The 16,388-nt window shown below is 43.5% G+C and overlaps 1 protein-coding gene across 1 annotated transcript in view; it reads left to right on the top strand.

Moving 5' to 3' along the window:
* LOC110298270 (scavenger receptor cysteine-rich domain-containing protein DMBT1) overlaps window positions 1-16,388 on the top strand; it is a 125,682-nt gene that overhangs the window by 61,451 nt on the left and 47,843 nt on the right. Inside the window, exons 20-27 of the mRNA XM_085841244.1 lie at window positions 1,381-1,413; window positions 2,439-2,592; window positions 4,069-4,286; window positions 6,002-6,319; window positions 6,990-7,016; window positions 10,046-10,199; window positions 14,398-14,615; window positions 15,509-15,820. Of these exons, the coding sequence (XP_085697370.1) occupies window positions 1,381-1,413; window positions 2,439-2,592; window positions 4,069-4,286; window positions 6,002-6,319; window positions 6,990-7,016; window positions 10,046-10,199; window positions 14,398-14,615; window positions 15,509-15,820 (1,434 nt within the window). The remainder of the gene's footprint in view (window positions 1-1,380; window positions 1,414-2,438; window positions 2,593-4,068; window positions 4,287-6,001; window positions 6,320-6,989; window positions 7,017-10,045; window positions 10,200-14,397; window positions 14,616-15,508; window positions 15,821-16,388) is intronic.

Raw genomic sequence — 16,388 nt, 5'->3', positions numbered from 1 at the left:
GAAATGAAAAAAAAAGACATATATGCTATGTTTTCAGAAGGCAGATTTAGGCAAGGTTAAGCAATTTTGATCATTAAGTAAATTAATGGGAGTACCAGTTTTATATTACATATACATTTATAATAATATATAATCATATATAAACGATACTATATAATAATCATATATATGTATTAGAAAATTAGACTAATACAATAAATTCTAGAATGACATTGGAGGTGAATGAAAACATAATTTCTTTTCACTGTAAGCTCTGCACAAAGCATTGGTAGATATGATCCAGGACCTCTCACATTTCTCTCCAGAAGGAGAGACATCTCGTAAGGTTTATCTTGAAGGAAAGTTGGGATTTACCATCTGAATGTGCCTGGGTTATCTCTCCAGTGGCGGAGGGCACACAGGTCACAGGTCACTGAAAGAACCATCTCCCTTGGCATTGGCCTGGAGGAGATCTTGATGAGTGCTGAGTGTCCCAGGCAAGAACAGCTTGTGCTGAGGTCATTACTGAGAAGAGAAGTGTTGTCTAAAGCTACAAGGCCATGATTAAGGCCATGAATAGAAGACACTTTTCAAATTTCTCAAACCAGAGGATGGAACCCAGGGCCTTGTGCTTGCCAGGCAAGCACCCTCCCACTGAGCTAAATCTCCAACAGTAGCTATTCAATGAACTGTTGCCTGTGGTTTGCTCATTTAGTGGGAATTGTACAAAGAAATGAAGAAGGATCCATTCTGGTTATCCATTGTAGCCTCAAAATTTAGTGGTTTAAGACAGAGACATTCCAACACATGCCATGGTTTTGTGTGTCAGGAATTTGGGCAGGGCTCAGCTGGGAGATTCTTCTGCTCCTCAGAGCGTCAAGCTAGGGTCTCAGGGTCATTTGCCTGGGTTCTGGTTTGGAGAGCTCAGAATAGCTTCATATACATCATCAGTGCCTTCATGAGTGCACTGCAAAGGTGAGCCCTCTCCCTTTCCAGGGAGCCTCAGAGCCTCTTCATCCAGTCGCTTCAAGGGGTAGGATGGTGTGAGGTGCTATAAGTAAGTCTCAGACTCAGAAACAGGAAGCATATGTCAATAGTTGGACACAGCATGGCTTCTGCCATATCCTGTTGTTTAAAGCACTTATAGAGCCCACTCAGGTTCAAGGGAGGGAGCCTGCCTAGTCCTCATCTGGTGATAAGGGGCATGTCCAAGTATTACTGGAAGGCTTTGATCTGCCATAGAACTATAGAGAATATTCACTTAGCAGCTTCAGACTCTTCTAAGTTGGCACCAAACTCATTGATGTTTCCAAGGAAACCATTCACCATGTACTAGCTTGTAGATAAGACTAAAGATTTTCCCCCTGGATGTCATTATTATCTTCTTTATTTCCTTTCCAGGTCCTCCTCCAACTTCTCAGGATCCACTAACAGGTAGTCACTTCTTTATGACATGGTAACTCCATGGAGACAAATTCTAGGCAATGCCCAGGGATGTAGTACAACAGAGCCCCTGGCATGGGTGAGGGGCTTACTCCTCTGGTGCCACTCTGTAAATGGTGACTATGTGTTAGGAGGAACATGAGGGAAAGGAGGGCTGTGGGTCTTCCCAGGATAAAGTAGACAAGAAGTCAACAAATTGGTAGATGTCATTCTGCAGTCCATCTGACCCACACTCAGCCTGCCTTGTTTAGGCACAGCCCTGAAGTGGATGCTCAAAGACAGCTGTTTTTCATCTCCTGTCACACATGTGTCCTGACCCTATTGTTATAACCTATAGATGGGATCAATGGAGAATGGAGTAGGGTGACATACAGTTGTCATCCTGTTACTTGAGGGATACAGGCAGGAGGGTTTGAGTTCAAGGGCACCTTTGGCTATATAATAAGACTCTGTCTTTACAGAAAGGACTGGGGAATGGGCTCTGTGGTAGAGAGCACTTGTGCAATATGTGAAATACCTTGGATTTGATTCCAGCTTTCTCCCATCCCAGAATTTAATTAGTGACAGAGGTGTAGGATGTCTAGAATCAGTGTCCAGATCCATCTTAGGAAAGATTAGAAATCTGTGGGAGCCTGGGAGGACTACAAGGTGTCATCGAGGTGAAAAGAAGAAAAATCGAGCAGCTTCATACAGTTTAGGTACAAATGAAGTGCATGGTGCTTTCAAACTCCCTCCAAATAACTGGATGATTTGTTATCTACTTTTAAAGACAACACACTGCCTTGTATACCCATGTAGGGCTATATCATTTCATGCTAACATGACAATGACTGTGGAAGAACTAGATCTTCGTCTTGTTTAACTTTCATAAATTCCCTAATCTACAAGTTCCAGTCTGAACACACTGCGTTAAAATAAGTGACCGTGATGCAGCAAAGTGCTTGCTGTTAACTGAGAGGTGGTCCCAGTCATAGGCACCACATGGCTGCAACATGACATCCTTTTCCTTACTTCAGGAGGAAGTAACTCTTGTGGAGGAGTCATCTCCAGCCTCTCGGGTTCATTTACGAGTCCACGGTACCCAGAAAACTACCCAACAGACATCCAATGCGTGTGGGAGATCCATGTGGAGAAAGGTTTCCGCATAGAACTCATGATTCCGAATCTGAAGTAAGAAACTAGTTTTAAAGAGAGGGTTCGATCTGAATAAGAATATTGGGTTTCCTAGCTGTGGTAAAGACATTTTCTTTACTGATTGGAAAAAAGCAGAGGAGCACAAAACGAAGGAGCATTTCCAAATTCAAGTCTGAATTAATTTTGTAGCAGTATCTAATTTCTCTTCTAGCTAGGAGAATGCAGCAAGTCGTTTATCAATGTTTTGACATAGCTCAGCTTTGGAAATCTGTCTTTTATTTTTTTATTTTTAATCCTATCTGGATCTATTATTTTTATAATTATTTTACTTATTTACATTCCAAATGTTGCCCCCCCTTCTTGGTCCTCCTCCATGAGTTCTTCACCCCATCCCCCCCTTCCCTTTGCTTCTGAGAGGGTGCTGTCCCACCCACCCACCCATCCACTTCTGCCTCACACCACTAGCATCCTCCTTCCCCGAGGCACTAAGTTTCTACAGTATTAAGTGCATCCTTTCCCACTGACCCCTTACAGACAGTCCTCTGCTACACATGTAGTGGGGCCCATGGACCAACCCACGAATGCTCTTTGGTTGATGGCTTAGTCTCTGGGAGCTCTGAGGGTCCCAGGTTAGTTAATACTGTTGTTCTTCCTATGGGGTTGCAATTCCCTTCAGCTCCTTCAGTCCCTTCCCTAATTCTTCTCCACCTATGTTCACATGAAGGTCAAAGGTCATTTCAGGTGTCATTTTTCAGGCACTATCCAACTTGTTTTTCAAGAGAGATTGCTCATTGGCCTTGAGCTCTTAAAGAAGCTAGGCCACCATAACCAGAATTTTCACATGGGTCCTGGGGACTAAACTCAGGTCTACATGTTTAATAACAAGCACTTTACCCACTGAGCTATTGCTATAGATCCTGGGTTATATGCTTCTAGGCTTTGTCATGCTCCGGCATCACTATAGCCTACAAATGTCTTTACCATCCTCATTAGATATGAGGAAAATGAACAAGTGGAAAGTAACTAACTTGCCCATTGACAACAGATGCAGGTGTATATGATGTCAAAGCCCCAGTTCTTCACCAAAAGTTTTCTTCCAGCAAAATCTTTACATGGCCTTTCTTCACTCACATAGTACACACCATGCTGCAATAGAGCAAGATCATGAGATTCCGTGATAAACCAGACTCAGCTAGGCCAAATCATGGTTCCATCAGGACTGTGCCAAGGCTGTTAATTTAGATTTGCTTTAAATCCAAACAAACAGCAATCACAGACTCCTAACATATATTACCTTTGTGGCTGGTCAGAATCACTATAATTTTTAAAATTATGATAAAATTGTATTAGTAAACTTCATATACTACCTAGGCAAAGAAAATAGAGTCCTGATAAAACATTTGAGAAAGACTAATGAATACTTCATGTTCTGAGATTGTCACATTTTGGGGCATTGATACTGAAGATGTTGCTACTGTGTCATTAATACCCAGCTTTCATCCCCACCCCCAGCCTGGAAGATATCCTTGGATGTCCCTATGACTCAATTGAGATCTTCGATGGCCCCAGAATTGCATCACTCTCCATGGGGAAGTTTTGTGCCCCATCAGCTGTGGTATTTTTCTCCTCCTCAGACATCTTGACAGTGGTGTTCCGCAGCGATTATATGACAACAAACACTGGCTTTTATGCTTTCTTCAATGCAATTCCACAAGATGGAAGAGAGTCAGGTAGGAAGCTTCAGGAGATAATAGAGAACAATTTTTAAATCAACACTTCTATCACAAGGCCTGGGTAGATTTTAACCCACACTCCCAAACACACACACACACACACACACACACACACACACACACCTCACCTGCTAGAGGTGCTAGTATCACAAGGAGGTAGATTTTCTCACCATGAGGGTCAGGTTACCAAGCAACAATAAAATAGTAACATGCATCCTGTACAAATGCTGCAAAGGGTAGTTGTAAAAGGCCAGGCAGTTTCAATGGAAAACCAAGCTCAATGAATGGTCTTCAGGCTGCATTTGCTATCACAAGATCTTTGGGAACTGTCCAGAGTTCTGAAACATGGAAGCCTAACACTCCTCAAGATTTTACACACACACACACACACACACACACACACACACACACACACACACACACCTTTACCTGTTGACCCAACTCACATGTAGCATGCCTTACAGATGCACCCTGACTTGAGGCTTGGGGACTCCTGCTATCCTTGGCCTCATAGACAATCATTGCAGAGCTAGGGAGCACTGCCTGTCAGTGGTGAGATTGCTGATGCTTAGATTCCCCCTGCAGGAACTCCAGTAATTCTTTGAGACTGTCAGAAAACCAGATAAGTAGTAAGTTCCTGTCTGAGGTTTGGGTTTGCTTGTCTCCGAGGAAACTCCTTTGTGGGTGTGATCTGTGTATCTTATAAGTGTGCTCTCCCTGATTGATCCTGAGAGCCTCTACGATACACACTTGATAGAAGGATGACTTTAGAAATGAGGAAACAGCTCAGAGAGGTGAAGTTATTGCCATGTAGGGGGCAGTAGAATGAACTTCAACCCCAGTTTCTGTCTTACTCTATAACCCTTGGGCTTTTATGGCTTTTATGGAATCAAGACAACCTCAAAGGTTTGATGACCTTGGTCATGGATGGTACAGCTGCTAGTCTGTCTGTCTGTCTCTCTTTCTCTCTTCCTCTCTTTCTCTCTTCCTCTCTTCCTCTCTTTCTTTCTTTCTTTCTTTCTTTCTTTCTTTCTTTCTTTCTTTCTTTCTTTCTCTCTCTCTCTCTCTCTCTCTCTCTCTCTCTCTCTCTCTCTCTCTCTCTCTTTCTTTCTTTCTCTTTTCTATTTTTTATTTTGGGGTTTATAATATAATCACAACATCTCTCCCTTTCCTTTCCTCCAACCAAATTCTTCCATATAACTACCCATCCCACTGCTCTCCTCCCAGTTCCCCCCTCACACACTCCCTTCCCCCATTCATCCTCCCCTCTCCTCTGAGAGGGTGCAGGCTCCCCTGGGTATTCCCCCCTCTGACACATCAAGTCTCTGCCAAGCTAGGTGCATCCTCTCCTACTGAGACCAGGCAAGGGAGCCCATTTAAGGGAATGGGATCCACAGACAGGCAACAGCTTTAGGGACAGCTCCTACACCAGTTGTTGGGGGAATCCACATGAAGACCAAGCTGCACATCTGCTACATATGTCTAGGGGTCTTAGGTCCAGTCCATGGATGCTCTTTGGTTGCTGGTTCAGTGTCTGAGAGCCTTCAAGGGGTCAGGCTAGTTGACTTTGTTGGTCCTTCTGTGGAGTTCCTATCCCATTTGGGGTCCCCACTCCTTTCCCCAACTCTTCCATAGAAGTCCTGGAACTCCATCCAATGTCACTTTCTACATAAACTTCTCCATGTTCAAAACTGGAATATTTCTCTGTTTAGAAGAAAGACCAGTGCTGCGGTTGGCAGGCAGCTCTGGACAGTGCTCGGGACGCGTGGAGATCCTCCACCAGGGGGCCTGGGGCACCGTGTGTGATGACCTGTGGGACCTGAATGAAGCTGAGGTTGTGTGCAGACAGCTGGGCTGTGGCCATGCTATTGCTGCTCCTGGAAGTGCCTACTTTGGTCCAGGCTCTGGAAACATCCTTCTGGACAACATTCAGTGTTCAGGAACGGAAAACCACTTTGGCCAGTGTTCCAGCTCTGCCTGGTTAGACCACAACTGTGGCCACCATGAGGATGCTGGCGTTATCTGCTCAGGTATTCTGTCTCCTGTAATGGGTTCTTTCTATGAGGCATCTTAGTGATGTATAGAAGCCACAAACAGAGCAGGGATGTGACTCCATTGAAAATGGCCTTGTTAATTACTTCTCACGTAGCTATAAACATAATATCTAACAGAGGCAACTTACCAAAGGAAGGGTTCGTTTCTGACTCATGGTTCAGGTGTGGTCCACCATGGCAGAGACATCATGGAGGACAGAGCCTGAGGCAGCTGGTCATAGTGAATTGAATCCAGGAAGCAGAGAAAGATGAATGTTGGCACTGAACTTTCTTCTTTTCATTCAGTCTAGGACCCCAGCCCATGCAATGGTGCTACCTACATTTAGAGTGGCTCTTTCCACCTCAGTAGCCTAATCTGGAGACTCCCTAAAGAAGCCCAAAGATTTGCCTCCTAGGTTGTTCTAGACTTGGTAAACTGACAAGGGCAACACTCCTTTAGCAAGAAAGGCAGGAAATGCAGAGCACAACTGGCTTAAAAATAGATGCCCAGGAACACTTTGTTGGCTTTTCCTATTGTCTGTATGTTCTACAGATGTGATACCACCCTCCCAGAGAGACATGCCCATGTTAGAAAAACAGATAACATTTTTCTCTCCATGGAATTTAATTTAAATTCCCTAAACCTATTTATTTCCCATTTATGCAGATGCAGATGTGACTCCTTCACCAACAGGTAAGTCCAACACTAAATTCCATCTCTTTAAAGTTGAGAAATCTGTGTCCTGACTTTGTCACTGGTGGACAGTGACCACAGCAGTGATTTCCAGTTCTGGACACACAATGAAAGCTTCTGAGATTCCCAAGACAGGTTGCATTAGAACCTCCAGAACCACCCCTAGTTGCCAGGAATAGTTGAGCTCTCATGTGATTATAATGTTCAGCAGAAATTTTAAAATCAGTGGTTCTTTATATACCCTGCCCATTAATCCTCTGTGAAATGTGTAGTTGGAAAATATGTATGTGTGTGTGTGTGTGTGTGTGTGTGTGTTTATGTGCATGTCATAAGCTGTGAAATTAAAAATAGGGTGATGGGGGGATGACTTTTTAAAGGGGGCGAGAAATAGAGAGTACGATATTTAGGTAATAAGAGTATAGACCTGGGAACTAACTGGAGAAAGAAGAACCAGGAGGAAGCAGGTGAAGAAGCACAGTGTGGGAAGGGAATAGCAAAAGCTGAATACATTAATGCATATGTACTCTACCTCGACATTCCCAACCACACCTAGTGATTGTTACTATTGTCCACCTACAGTGAAGGCCTCAGTCAAATATAAAGGTTGGGAGCCCATTACATTCTCTGTCTTAGTTGACCAAGGCAACTTATAGAGCAAAGGATTTATTGGGCTAACAAGTGCCAGAGGGTGAGTCCATAATGCCCATCATGGTGGGGAATATGGCAACAGATAAACAGATAGGCTAGGAACGGCACTGGAGCAGTAATGGAGAGTGTATGTCTGATCCACAAATTGGAGGGGAGTATATGTGGTGCTAACTGGAAATGGTGTGGGCTTTTAAAACCTCAAAGCCCACCTCCTGAGTGAAACACTTCCTCTAACAAGGCTTCACCTTCTAATCCTTCCTACACAGTTCCAACAACTGCAGACCTAACACTCAAATATAAGAGCTTATGGGGACCATTTTTATTCAGACCCCAAGAGGGATGGACCACCTATAACCTGATAGAACCCAATAAGATACTTATTGATAGAGCATGCTGTAACTACCTCTGTACAAAAGAAATTTACTTCTGAGATTCTTTAGATTAGAAAAAATTCATTCTGTTGATACCCAACAACACTCTTGACAAAGGACCAGTAATGATAGGCAGCAAGTGGCTAGCATCTATCAATGCTAAACTTCACATTAGGTCTGGCCAAAGAGGAGACCTGGGAGTTAAGGGAGTTCTCAGGCCATCTGATCTGCCTGCTTCAAACGCCCCCACCGAACTTTTTATGTAAAACTCTTGTCCAGCTTTGATATGAAGGCTTGTGCCTAGTATTATTGTAACTTGTTATGCCATGTTCAGTTCATATCCCTAGGAGGCTGGATCTTTTCTGAAGGGAAACAAATGAGTCTGGGAGAGAAGGGAGGTGTGTGTGTGTGTGTGTGTGTGTGTGTGTGTGTGTGTGTGTGTGTGTGTGTATGTGTGTGTATATGAGAGAGAGAGAGAGAGAACTGGGAGGAGTGGAGGGTGGGACAGTTGTGATTGTGATCATGATGTAATGTATGAGAGAAGAATAAAACACACACACCACGTGTGTGCATATGAACACACACACAAACACAAAACTCAATCAAATACCAGAATTCCATGGGACAAACTTTCCAAACATATTGCCTTTAGCTCACCATATGGTAGACACTGATAGCACAGAATATTGAAATATATACTGCATACAAAGCCAGCAGGACACCTGCCAGGAGAAAGAAAGGATCTTGACCATGTACCAGCACTCCCCAGTGAGCTTTCTCTTCCCTCAACAAAACACTTGCTCAGCCTACCCATCCCCATATTGGCTGTAAGGATTCCGAATTTTGGCCTCTTGGGTTTTGCTACTTAATGCTTTACACAGTATATGTTCAAAAAGCCAGAGGTGCTTCTTGTCAGCTGAACAATCAAGACAGCCCTTGCCTTGGTGAACCTAGAACTCAACAGAAAGGAAGTCATGTAGCTGGGCATTGTGTATGATTTTTCTGGTCAGAATACAGAGGGAAGGGAACTCTATCCAAGATCAGGAGGGGAAGAGAACTGAGTGTCTGCAAACTATTTGTCCAAACTTCAAAGTAGTAGCCTGCTCATTCATTGGCACTTAGTTCTAAAATGCCTGCGTGATGCTGGCTCTAGTCTGGTTTTCTTGTTTTAGATTTATTGAAACTTCTATTTCTCAATCCCGTACACCATAAGGTACTATCTTTCCTGAAAGTAACATAAACTAGAATGGCATTGTGATAACTCATTCAAACATCATGGAACATCTGTCTGTCCTCTATGACAGGAGGGGGAAAATGGGTGGGATGGAGCCCTCATAAGCAGGTAGGTTGGCTACTCTTCAGTTGAGCTGGCTTTCAGGGCAAGAATTTAGGAAGACCATTAGAGAAGTACATATTCTAGGGGACTAGAGCTCAGGTAGTAAAGCACTGGTCTTACAAATGGAAAGACCTAAGTTTTAGCCCAGGGTCTCACATTAATATATATATATATATATATATAAGCATAGTGCTGTGTGCTTCTAACACCAACATTATAGTGACAAACGGGTGGATTTGGGGGGGGGGGGCTCCTGGGCAAGCCAGCCTAATTTAAGAGACTGTGTCTCAAAACACAAGGTGGGTGGCACCTGAGAAATAACATAAGGTTGGCCTCTGCCTACCCCAAGCACACATATGTACATGCACCTATACAAACATACACACAAAAGTGTATCCTGCATGGTCCCCAAGCACCCTCAATGTACATGTATCTAGTGTCACTTTCAATCATTTTCAGGTCCTGCCTGCCAATTGTATATATTTCATCCTCCCATGCTCCTCTTAGATCTACACATGCCAGTCAAACTGCAGCTATCCTGACCAGCCACACCACTTCCCGCTCTCTGATTCCCACTGTAGAATAATCTGATGCAACTCTAGATTTCACGTCTGGGAAAATGCCAAGTGCATTCCTGAAGATGCCAACTACAACTCTCTCATCTGCTTTCACAGAAGGAAGTCACTCCTGTGGAGGAGTAATTTCAAATCTCTCGGGCTCCTTCTCCAGTCCTTGGTATCCTACTAACTACCCCACGGACACAGAGTGCATCTGGGAGATACATGTGGCTGAGAAGTTCAACATAGAGCTGACCATCCCAAGCCTGAAGTAAGCAGCCTTGCTTTTCCTTCCTCTAGTTTAGTGGCCAGACTAGATTTGAATCTGTGATTCCCCAAGAATATCTTTTCCACAGGGTTTTTTCTTTTTAATAAAAACCCATCCTATAGTCAATTATCTCAGTATCCCACTCATTGAGCTAATGCCTGTAAATGCCCAGTCACCCAGATGTGGAGCTCTAGCTGGGTGGTCCACACTTGAAGACCTTGCCCCTGCTCCATCACACATAACTTTCCTCCTCCTGAAAGATCCAGATTGGGCTTTTCTTGTTCTAGTTGTCTGGTCATCCTTTCTCATGTATTATGTTGCTTTTCCCTTCAAGAATTCTATCAGGGAATTTTCTCCAAAATTAAAGGGTTTTATTCATTTTCCCCATCAAATATCTTGTGCTTCCTACTTCTTTCTCCAGCCATCGTCTGTTTGAAAACACTTACTCACATATTAATGTATATTTACACATATATGTTTATGTGTATACCTTTATATATTGCATATACAGTTGCCCCTTGGTATTCATAGATTGTCTCCAAGATCTCCCCTCAGCAGCCACAGAAGTCTAAATCTCTTATGAAGTATCATAGTATTTATATGTAGCCTTTGTACATTTTCCTGTGTTCTTTAAATCATGCCAGCTTACTGATAACACCCAAGGAATGCAATACAAATGTGAGACAAATGGTCATGCTGTGTTGTTTCTGGTATGGTGACCAAGAGAAGCCCACACATGCTCAGCACAAAGATTTATGTCAAATATTTTTGACTCACGCTTAGTTAAAGCCTCCGGTGCAAAAGGCCAACTACAAAACCATGCATATATTCATATAGGTAACTTCTTAATTAAAAAACACAACGTTTCCAGATGCTATGAAACCATGGTTTTGTCTTCCTACACTGTCACATCCCGGTCATCCCTCTTCCTGACTTTGTCTCTCAGTGTGTCCAGACTTCTGCGTTTCCTTCGGCCTGCATTCATCACCCACAGCAGCCAATGATTCAAGTTCTCCCGTTAAGGTGTAAAAAGTGCAGATGGTGGAATAGTACATGCCACAATCTCAATGTGCCAAGCAGCTGTAACCCCCTAAATCTCCTATAATCTACTTACTTATTAAAGCATAAATTCCTTCTATACTTTTAAAAAGCACACTGATTGTGGAGTAGTTTAATATATTGCCCAGAACAAGGTGAAAGTTGATAATTTTGGAGTTTGAAAGTTTTTAAGTTGAAATATATTGTTATTTACATCTTCTTTCTTGGGCTATAAAATTTTTATTCTTTTATTTTTTTAAAGGCATTTTATTAGATGTTTTCTTCATTTACATTTCAAATGCTATCCCCAAAGCCCCCTATACCCCCCACCCACTCCTGCTTCCTGGCCCTGGCATTCCCCTGTACTGGGGCACATGATTTTCGAAATACCAAGGGTCTCTCCTCCCATTGATGACTGACTAGGCCATCCTTCTCAACTAGAAGTGATTGTAATACCTGCTTCCAAAGCATTTCCTTAGGTCTGGGGTTATTTTTAGGTGTCATAATTGGGGTTGGTTGGGGGACGCTGTCATCTAATGGATGGAGGTGAAGGCTATTAAGTGTCCTGTGATGATCTAGGCAGTTCCCTCCATTCCTCCCAAGAGAAGTTTTCCAGCACCATCGTAGCACAGTGGTGAGGCTCTAAGACTGAGAAACCCTGCCTTTTGCTGAGGCTTGTGTTTCCTTCTGCAATCCCCACAGCACTTTGCTTTATATTTATGTGGTAAAATTGTGTCTATACATGGTGGCTGGGGAGATTGCTCAGTCAGTAAAATGTTGCCCTGGCAAGCAAGAGGATCTAAGTTCAATCCTCAAAGCCTACGTAAAGAAATGCTGAGTATGGCAGGACATATTTGTAACCCCATTGCTGGGGAGGAGGAGCCAGGCTGATCCTTGAGGTCCCAGACAGCGAGAGACCCTCTCTCAAAAGAGATAGATGGGCTTTCTGTTTAAATTTTTTTTCTTCCTAAGCCTTTTTCTTGTTTTTGAAAGTAATAGTTACTCGTTCTGAGAAAAATGGGTCAACTGGGGGCACACTGATGTTTTTAGTTGATTTGGCAAACAAGGACTCAGGAGTTAGGTAACTTACAAGAACTGGTTCAGGAGCTGCACGAAGGAACTACAAGCAAAGTCTGAGCATACAAAAGTAAAAAGAGAAGGGGGTGGAGGACAGTCATTGCCTGGCTGCAGCTGTAGAATTGTCTCATTTGGTTCATCCTGTAGGGAAGCCCCTAGCCATGTAATTATGTTAGCTGTTTCTAGTTAAGCTTGGATTATCTTTCTTTAATACAAAAGTAGCCATTTATTTATTGCTTTTGAGCCACTGGGGATTGAACTCAAAGCCTCAAGCTTATCATGCAAATCCTATACCACTGAGCTGTAATCTCAGCCTCAACACAGTCCCCTACAAGAAATAGCTCCAGCTCAGCTATTTATGTTACAAATAAAGTCAAGGTCCCTCTGGGACTACATGGCTCCTCTGCATGGAATGCTTTGGGCATGGCCTCCTTTTCAGTTTAATACCTACTACGGTTGCTCTGATGACCTTCGACATGCATTGCATGTGTGCTTTTGTTTCTTTGCTTCTTTCTTCCTTTCTTCCTTTCTTCCTTTCTTCCTTTCTTCCTTTCTTCCTTCCTTCCTTCCTTCCTTCCTTTCTTCCTTTCTTCCTTTCTTCCTTTCTTCCTTCCTTCCTTCCTTCCTTCCTTCCTTCCTTCCTTCCTTCCTTCCTTCCTTCCTCTCTCTCTCTCTCTCTCCCTCTCTCTCTCTCTTTCTTACTTTGTTTCTTTCTCGCTTTGTTTTTTTCTTTGTTTGCTTCTTTAAAAATGGGTTCTTTTGTAGCGGGGCAAAGTGGTGCATGCTTTTAGTCCTAGCACTTGGCAGACAGTGACAGACAGATTTCTAGTACAGGGCAGCCTGGTCTACATACTAAGTTCCAGAACAGACAGGGCTACATAGAGAGACCCTTTCTCAAAGACAAAACAGAACAAAAATATGTTAGTTTTAGGTATTTGGTTTTTATTTCACCGGGGTTGGTGTCCAATGGCAGATTTCAAAACCTAGTACTGAATTTGTGTGTAAAGTGTGTCCATTGGGTGTGTGGATAGCCATATATTCATATATGTGTTTGCAATGAAATTTTATAATGGACATACAGATGGCTGCTTGCTCAGAAATTATATATCATGTTATATAATGATGTAATATTTATTATGTTAGATAGACATTGGTGTGCTTTCCATGTATATACATTGCTCCAACTCTGTGTGGGTTCAGGTCTAGGACTGGGCTTATAGTGCTAACAGAATAGATAAGGCCTCTGATGCTATGAGTTTCCATTCTAGATGGAAAGACAAACTGTACTGAAACAAACCATTAAATCAGCGGAAACTTTCAGATAGTGAGGCGTTGATATGTACTGTGAAGTCAAAGCAATCAATACCTGTAAAACTAGGCTGAGGTCAGGGCAGAAGAAGACAGCACGTGGGATACCTGGCACAACTCTCTCCTCATCCAGGTTAAAGGGAACGTGGGCAGTCTGGGACCCTGGTGAGATAAGTCCTCCCAGGAGGCCTTTTTGTCACTATCTCCCTGACTCAGGGTCTTCCTGAGCATCTTATTCTGTGAGTCTCTGATGGACACTGACCACCACCGAAAGCAGGACTTGAATTAAAGAGTCAGAAACATTAAAGAGATATTCAGGGTAAAAAAAAAAAAAAAGGAAGAGGGTCAGAGAGACTGAAAGCTAGGCTTTCTGATGGAAGTCACCAAAATGGACCAGATAAGAATGGGAAGTCTGGGGCTGAAGAGATGGCTCAGCAGTTAAGAGCACTGGCTGCTCTTCCAGAGGTCCTGAGTTCAATTCCACATGGTAGATCACAACCATCTGTGATGGGATATGATGCCCTCTTCTGGTGTGTCTGAAGACAGCTACGGTGTACCATAAAAATAAATAAATCTTAAAAAAAAGAGAGAGAGAGAGAAGAAAAATGAAAAAAAAAAGAAAAAGAAGAATGGGAAGTCTGACAGATGGGATAGTCTAGAAGGGGGAGTGGGGGAGGGGCAGATTCATAGGGTTCTTAGATGTGGAATGAGGAGTGTGGGTGGGAGGAAGGTAATAGCAGATTGGCCTGCGGAGACTAATGCTGCTCTTATCCCTCAGACTAGAGGACATCTATGGGTGCCCTTACGACTTTGTGGAAGTGTTTGATGGACAGCAAGTGGCCTCACTCTCCATGGGCAAAGTCTGTGCTGGAGCAGAACTCACATTCCTCTCCTCTTCAAATTTCATGACGGTGGTGTTTAAAAGTGACACTATGATCACCAACTCAGGCTTCTATGCTATGTACAACACCGTTCAGCAAGGCGAAATGCAAAATGGTGGGTATCCTGACACCCACCGTGCAGGAAGTACACTGGCTGTGCCTTGTCCCATTTAGAGAGAAGAGGCTTTTGAAATCTGACCTGAATGACACCATACCTGATGTGTCTACCTCTGCTGAGTGGCATCCTCACTGCCAGTCATAATTATTACACCTGCTCTGCCAGCCACAGTCACTGTCTTGCACTAAGCACTAGAAACAGATGGCTGGAGTTTCCTGTCCCCCGCTGTGTGTGTGCTGAAAGAATCTCATTCACCTTCTCAAAGGAAGGAAAGAAGGAATATGAAAGATTATTCTAGAACTGTCACAAAGTATAATTGTCAGTCTTTCTTCTGGCTGGATTAGTCACATACCATCCAGAACACTTGTGAACCTCTCAGGTTCTGCTGTGGGGTGCAAGAGCATTCCAGTGACTTAAGGTAAGTTATCCTCCAGCTGGGATGCTTTTGAGAGCTTAAGAGACTCTAAAATACTGGGCTTGGAGGTGGCTCAGTGGGTCAAGAACCTGAGTCTAGGAGGCAGAAACTGGAGACTTCTCAGATGCTCGTAAGCCTGTTAGACTGGTGTGAACTAAAGACAGTGGTAAAGAGATTTGTCTCAAACAAGGCAAAGATCAACAACCAAAGTTGTTCTCTGACCTCCACACATATGCCTACACTCATACATACATACATACATACATACATACATACATACATACATACATACATATACAGAGAGATTTAAAAATTAATAAGTATTAATTGCTTTTTAGCAGTCAGAAAATCTTTAGGGAATCAGGTAACAGAGCCACTCCGAGGGTCCAACACAGAGAACACTTTTTTCAACCTGCAGATGCTTCTAGAATCTGAGGATGCCACATCTCTAAAGAACCCATTTTTCCATTCCTAGGGATGGCCCTGAGACTGGTGAATGGCAGCCACAGGTGTGAGGGCCGAGTAGAGATCTCTTACAATGGGACCTGGGGCACGGTGTGTGATGACAGCTGGGATCTGACAGATGCCAAGGTGGTGTGCCAGCAGCTCGGCTGTGGTAAGGCCATGTCGGCCCCAGCTGAGAGCTACTTTGATAAAGGCATGGGCCATATCATGTTGGACGATGTGCAATGCATGGGGGATGAAGCCAAGGTGTGGCAATGCACACATCACGGATGGTTCTCCCACAACTGTGGGCACCATGAGGATGCCAGCGTGGTCTGCTCAGGTGAGTAGCATGGCTTGCATCGTATCTCAGGGAGCCTTGCCAACCCCTAGCCACTGGGAAGAGAGATGTCAACACCAGCAGGCAAGCAATCAGCAATGAGCTGTAGGCTTTGAACCAATTTTTAAGTCAATTTACTTAAGAGTTAGTTTTCAACCTTAGGTTCAGGCATCTGTAAAGGGTTCAAAATCTCACCCGGAAATTAGCAATTATATAAATGGTTAGAATTATCAGACATCATATTCCTGGCACGGCCATTCCTGGGTGCTGGTAACAATATAGTGCCCACCAAGTGTTCTGTGAGTGCTGAACTCTGTCCTACAGTCAGTGCTTCTGAATTCTTAATACCCACAGCTTCCAATAAAGTAGCGATTATAGCATCTGTACTCAACTGATAAGCCCTCCAAAGACATAACTAACACCACATGCAGGACCACGTTCTCTAAGTACTGACTGGCTGAGGTCCTAGGTTAAAGGCTGAGCTCATCTGTTACAGGGCCTCTGTCGGCACGGTGACAGGCCAAAATCAAACAAGCACCATGCTGCACCTGAGCCACAAGCACATAGTGAG

This window comes from Mus caroli, unplaced genomic scaffold, assembly GCF_978045245.1.
Source record: "Mus caroli unplaced genomic scaffold, Mus_caroli_1 scaffold_8, whole genome shotgun sequence".
NCBI classification, from domain to species: domain Eukaryota; kingdom Metazoa; phylum Chordata; class Mammalia; order Rodentia; family Muridae; genus Mus; species Mus caroli.
The sequence above is the reverse complement of the archived record's forward strand: the minus strand, read 5'-3'. Positions and strand labels throughout refer to the sequence as shown.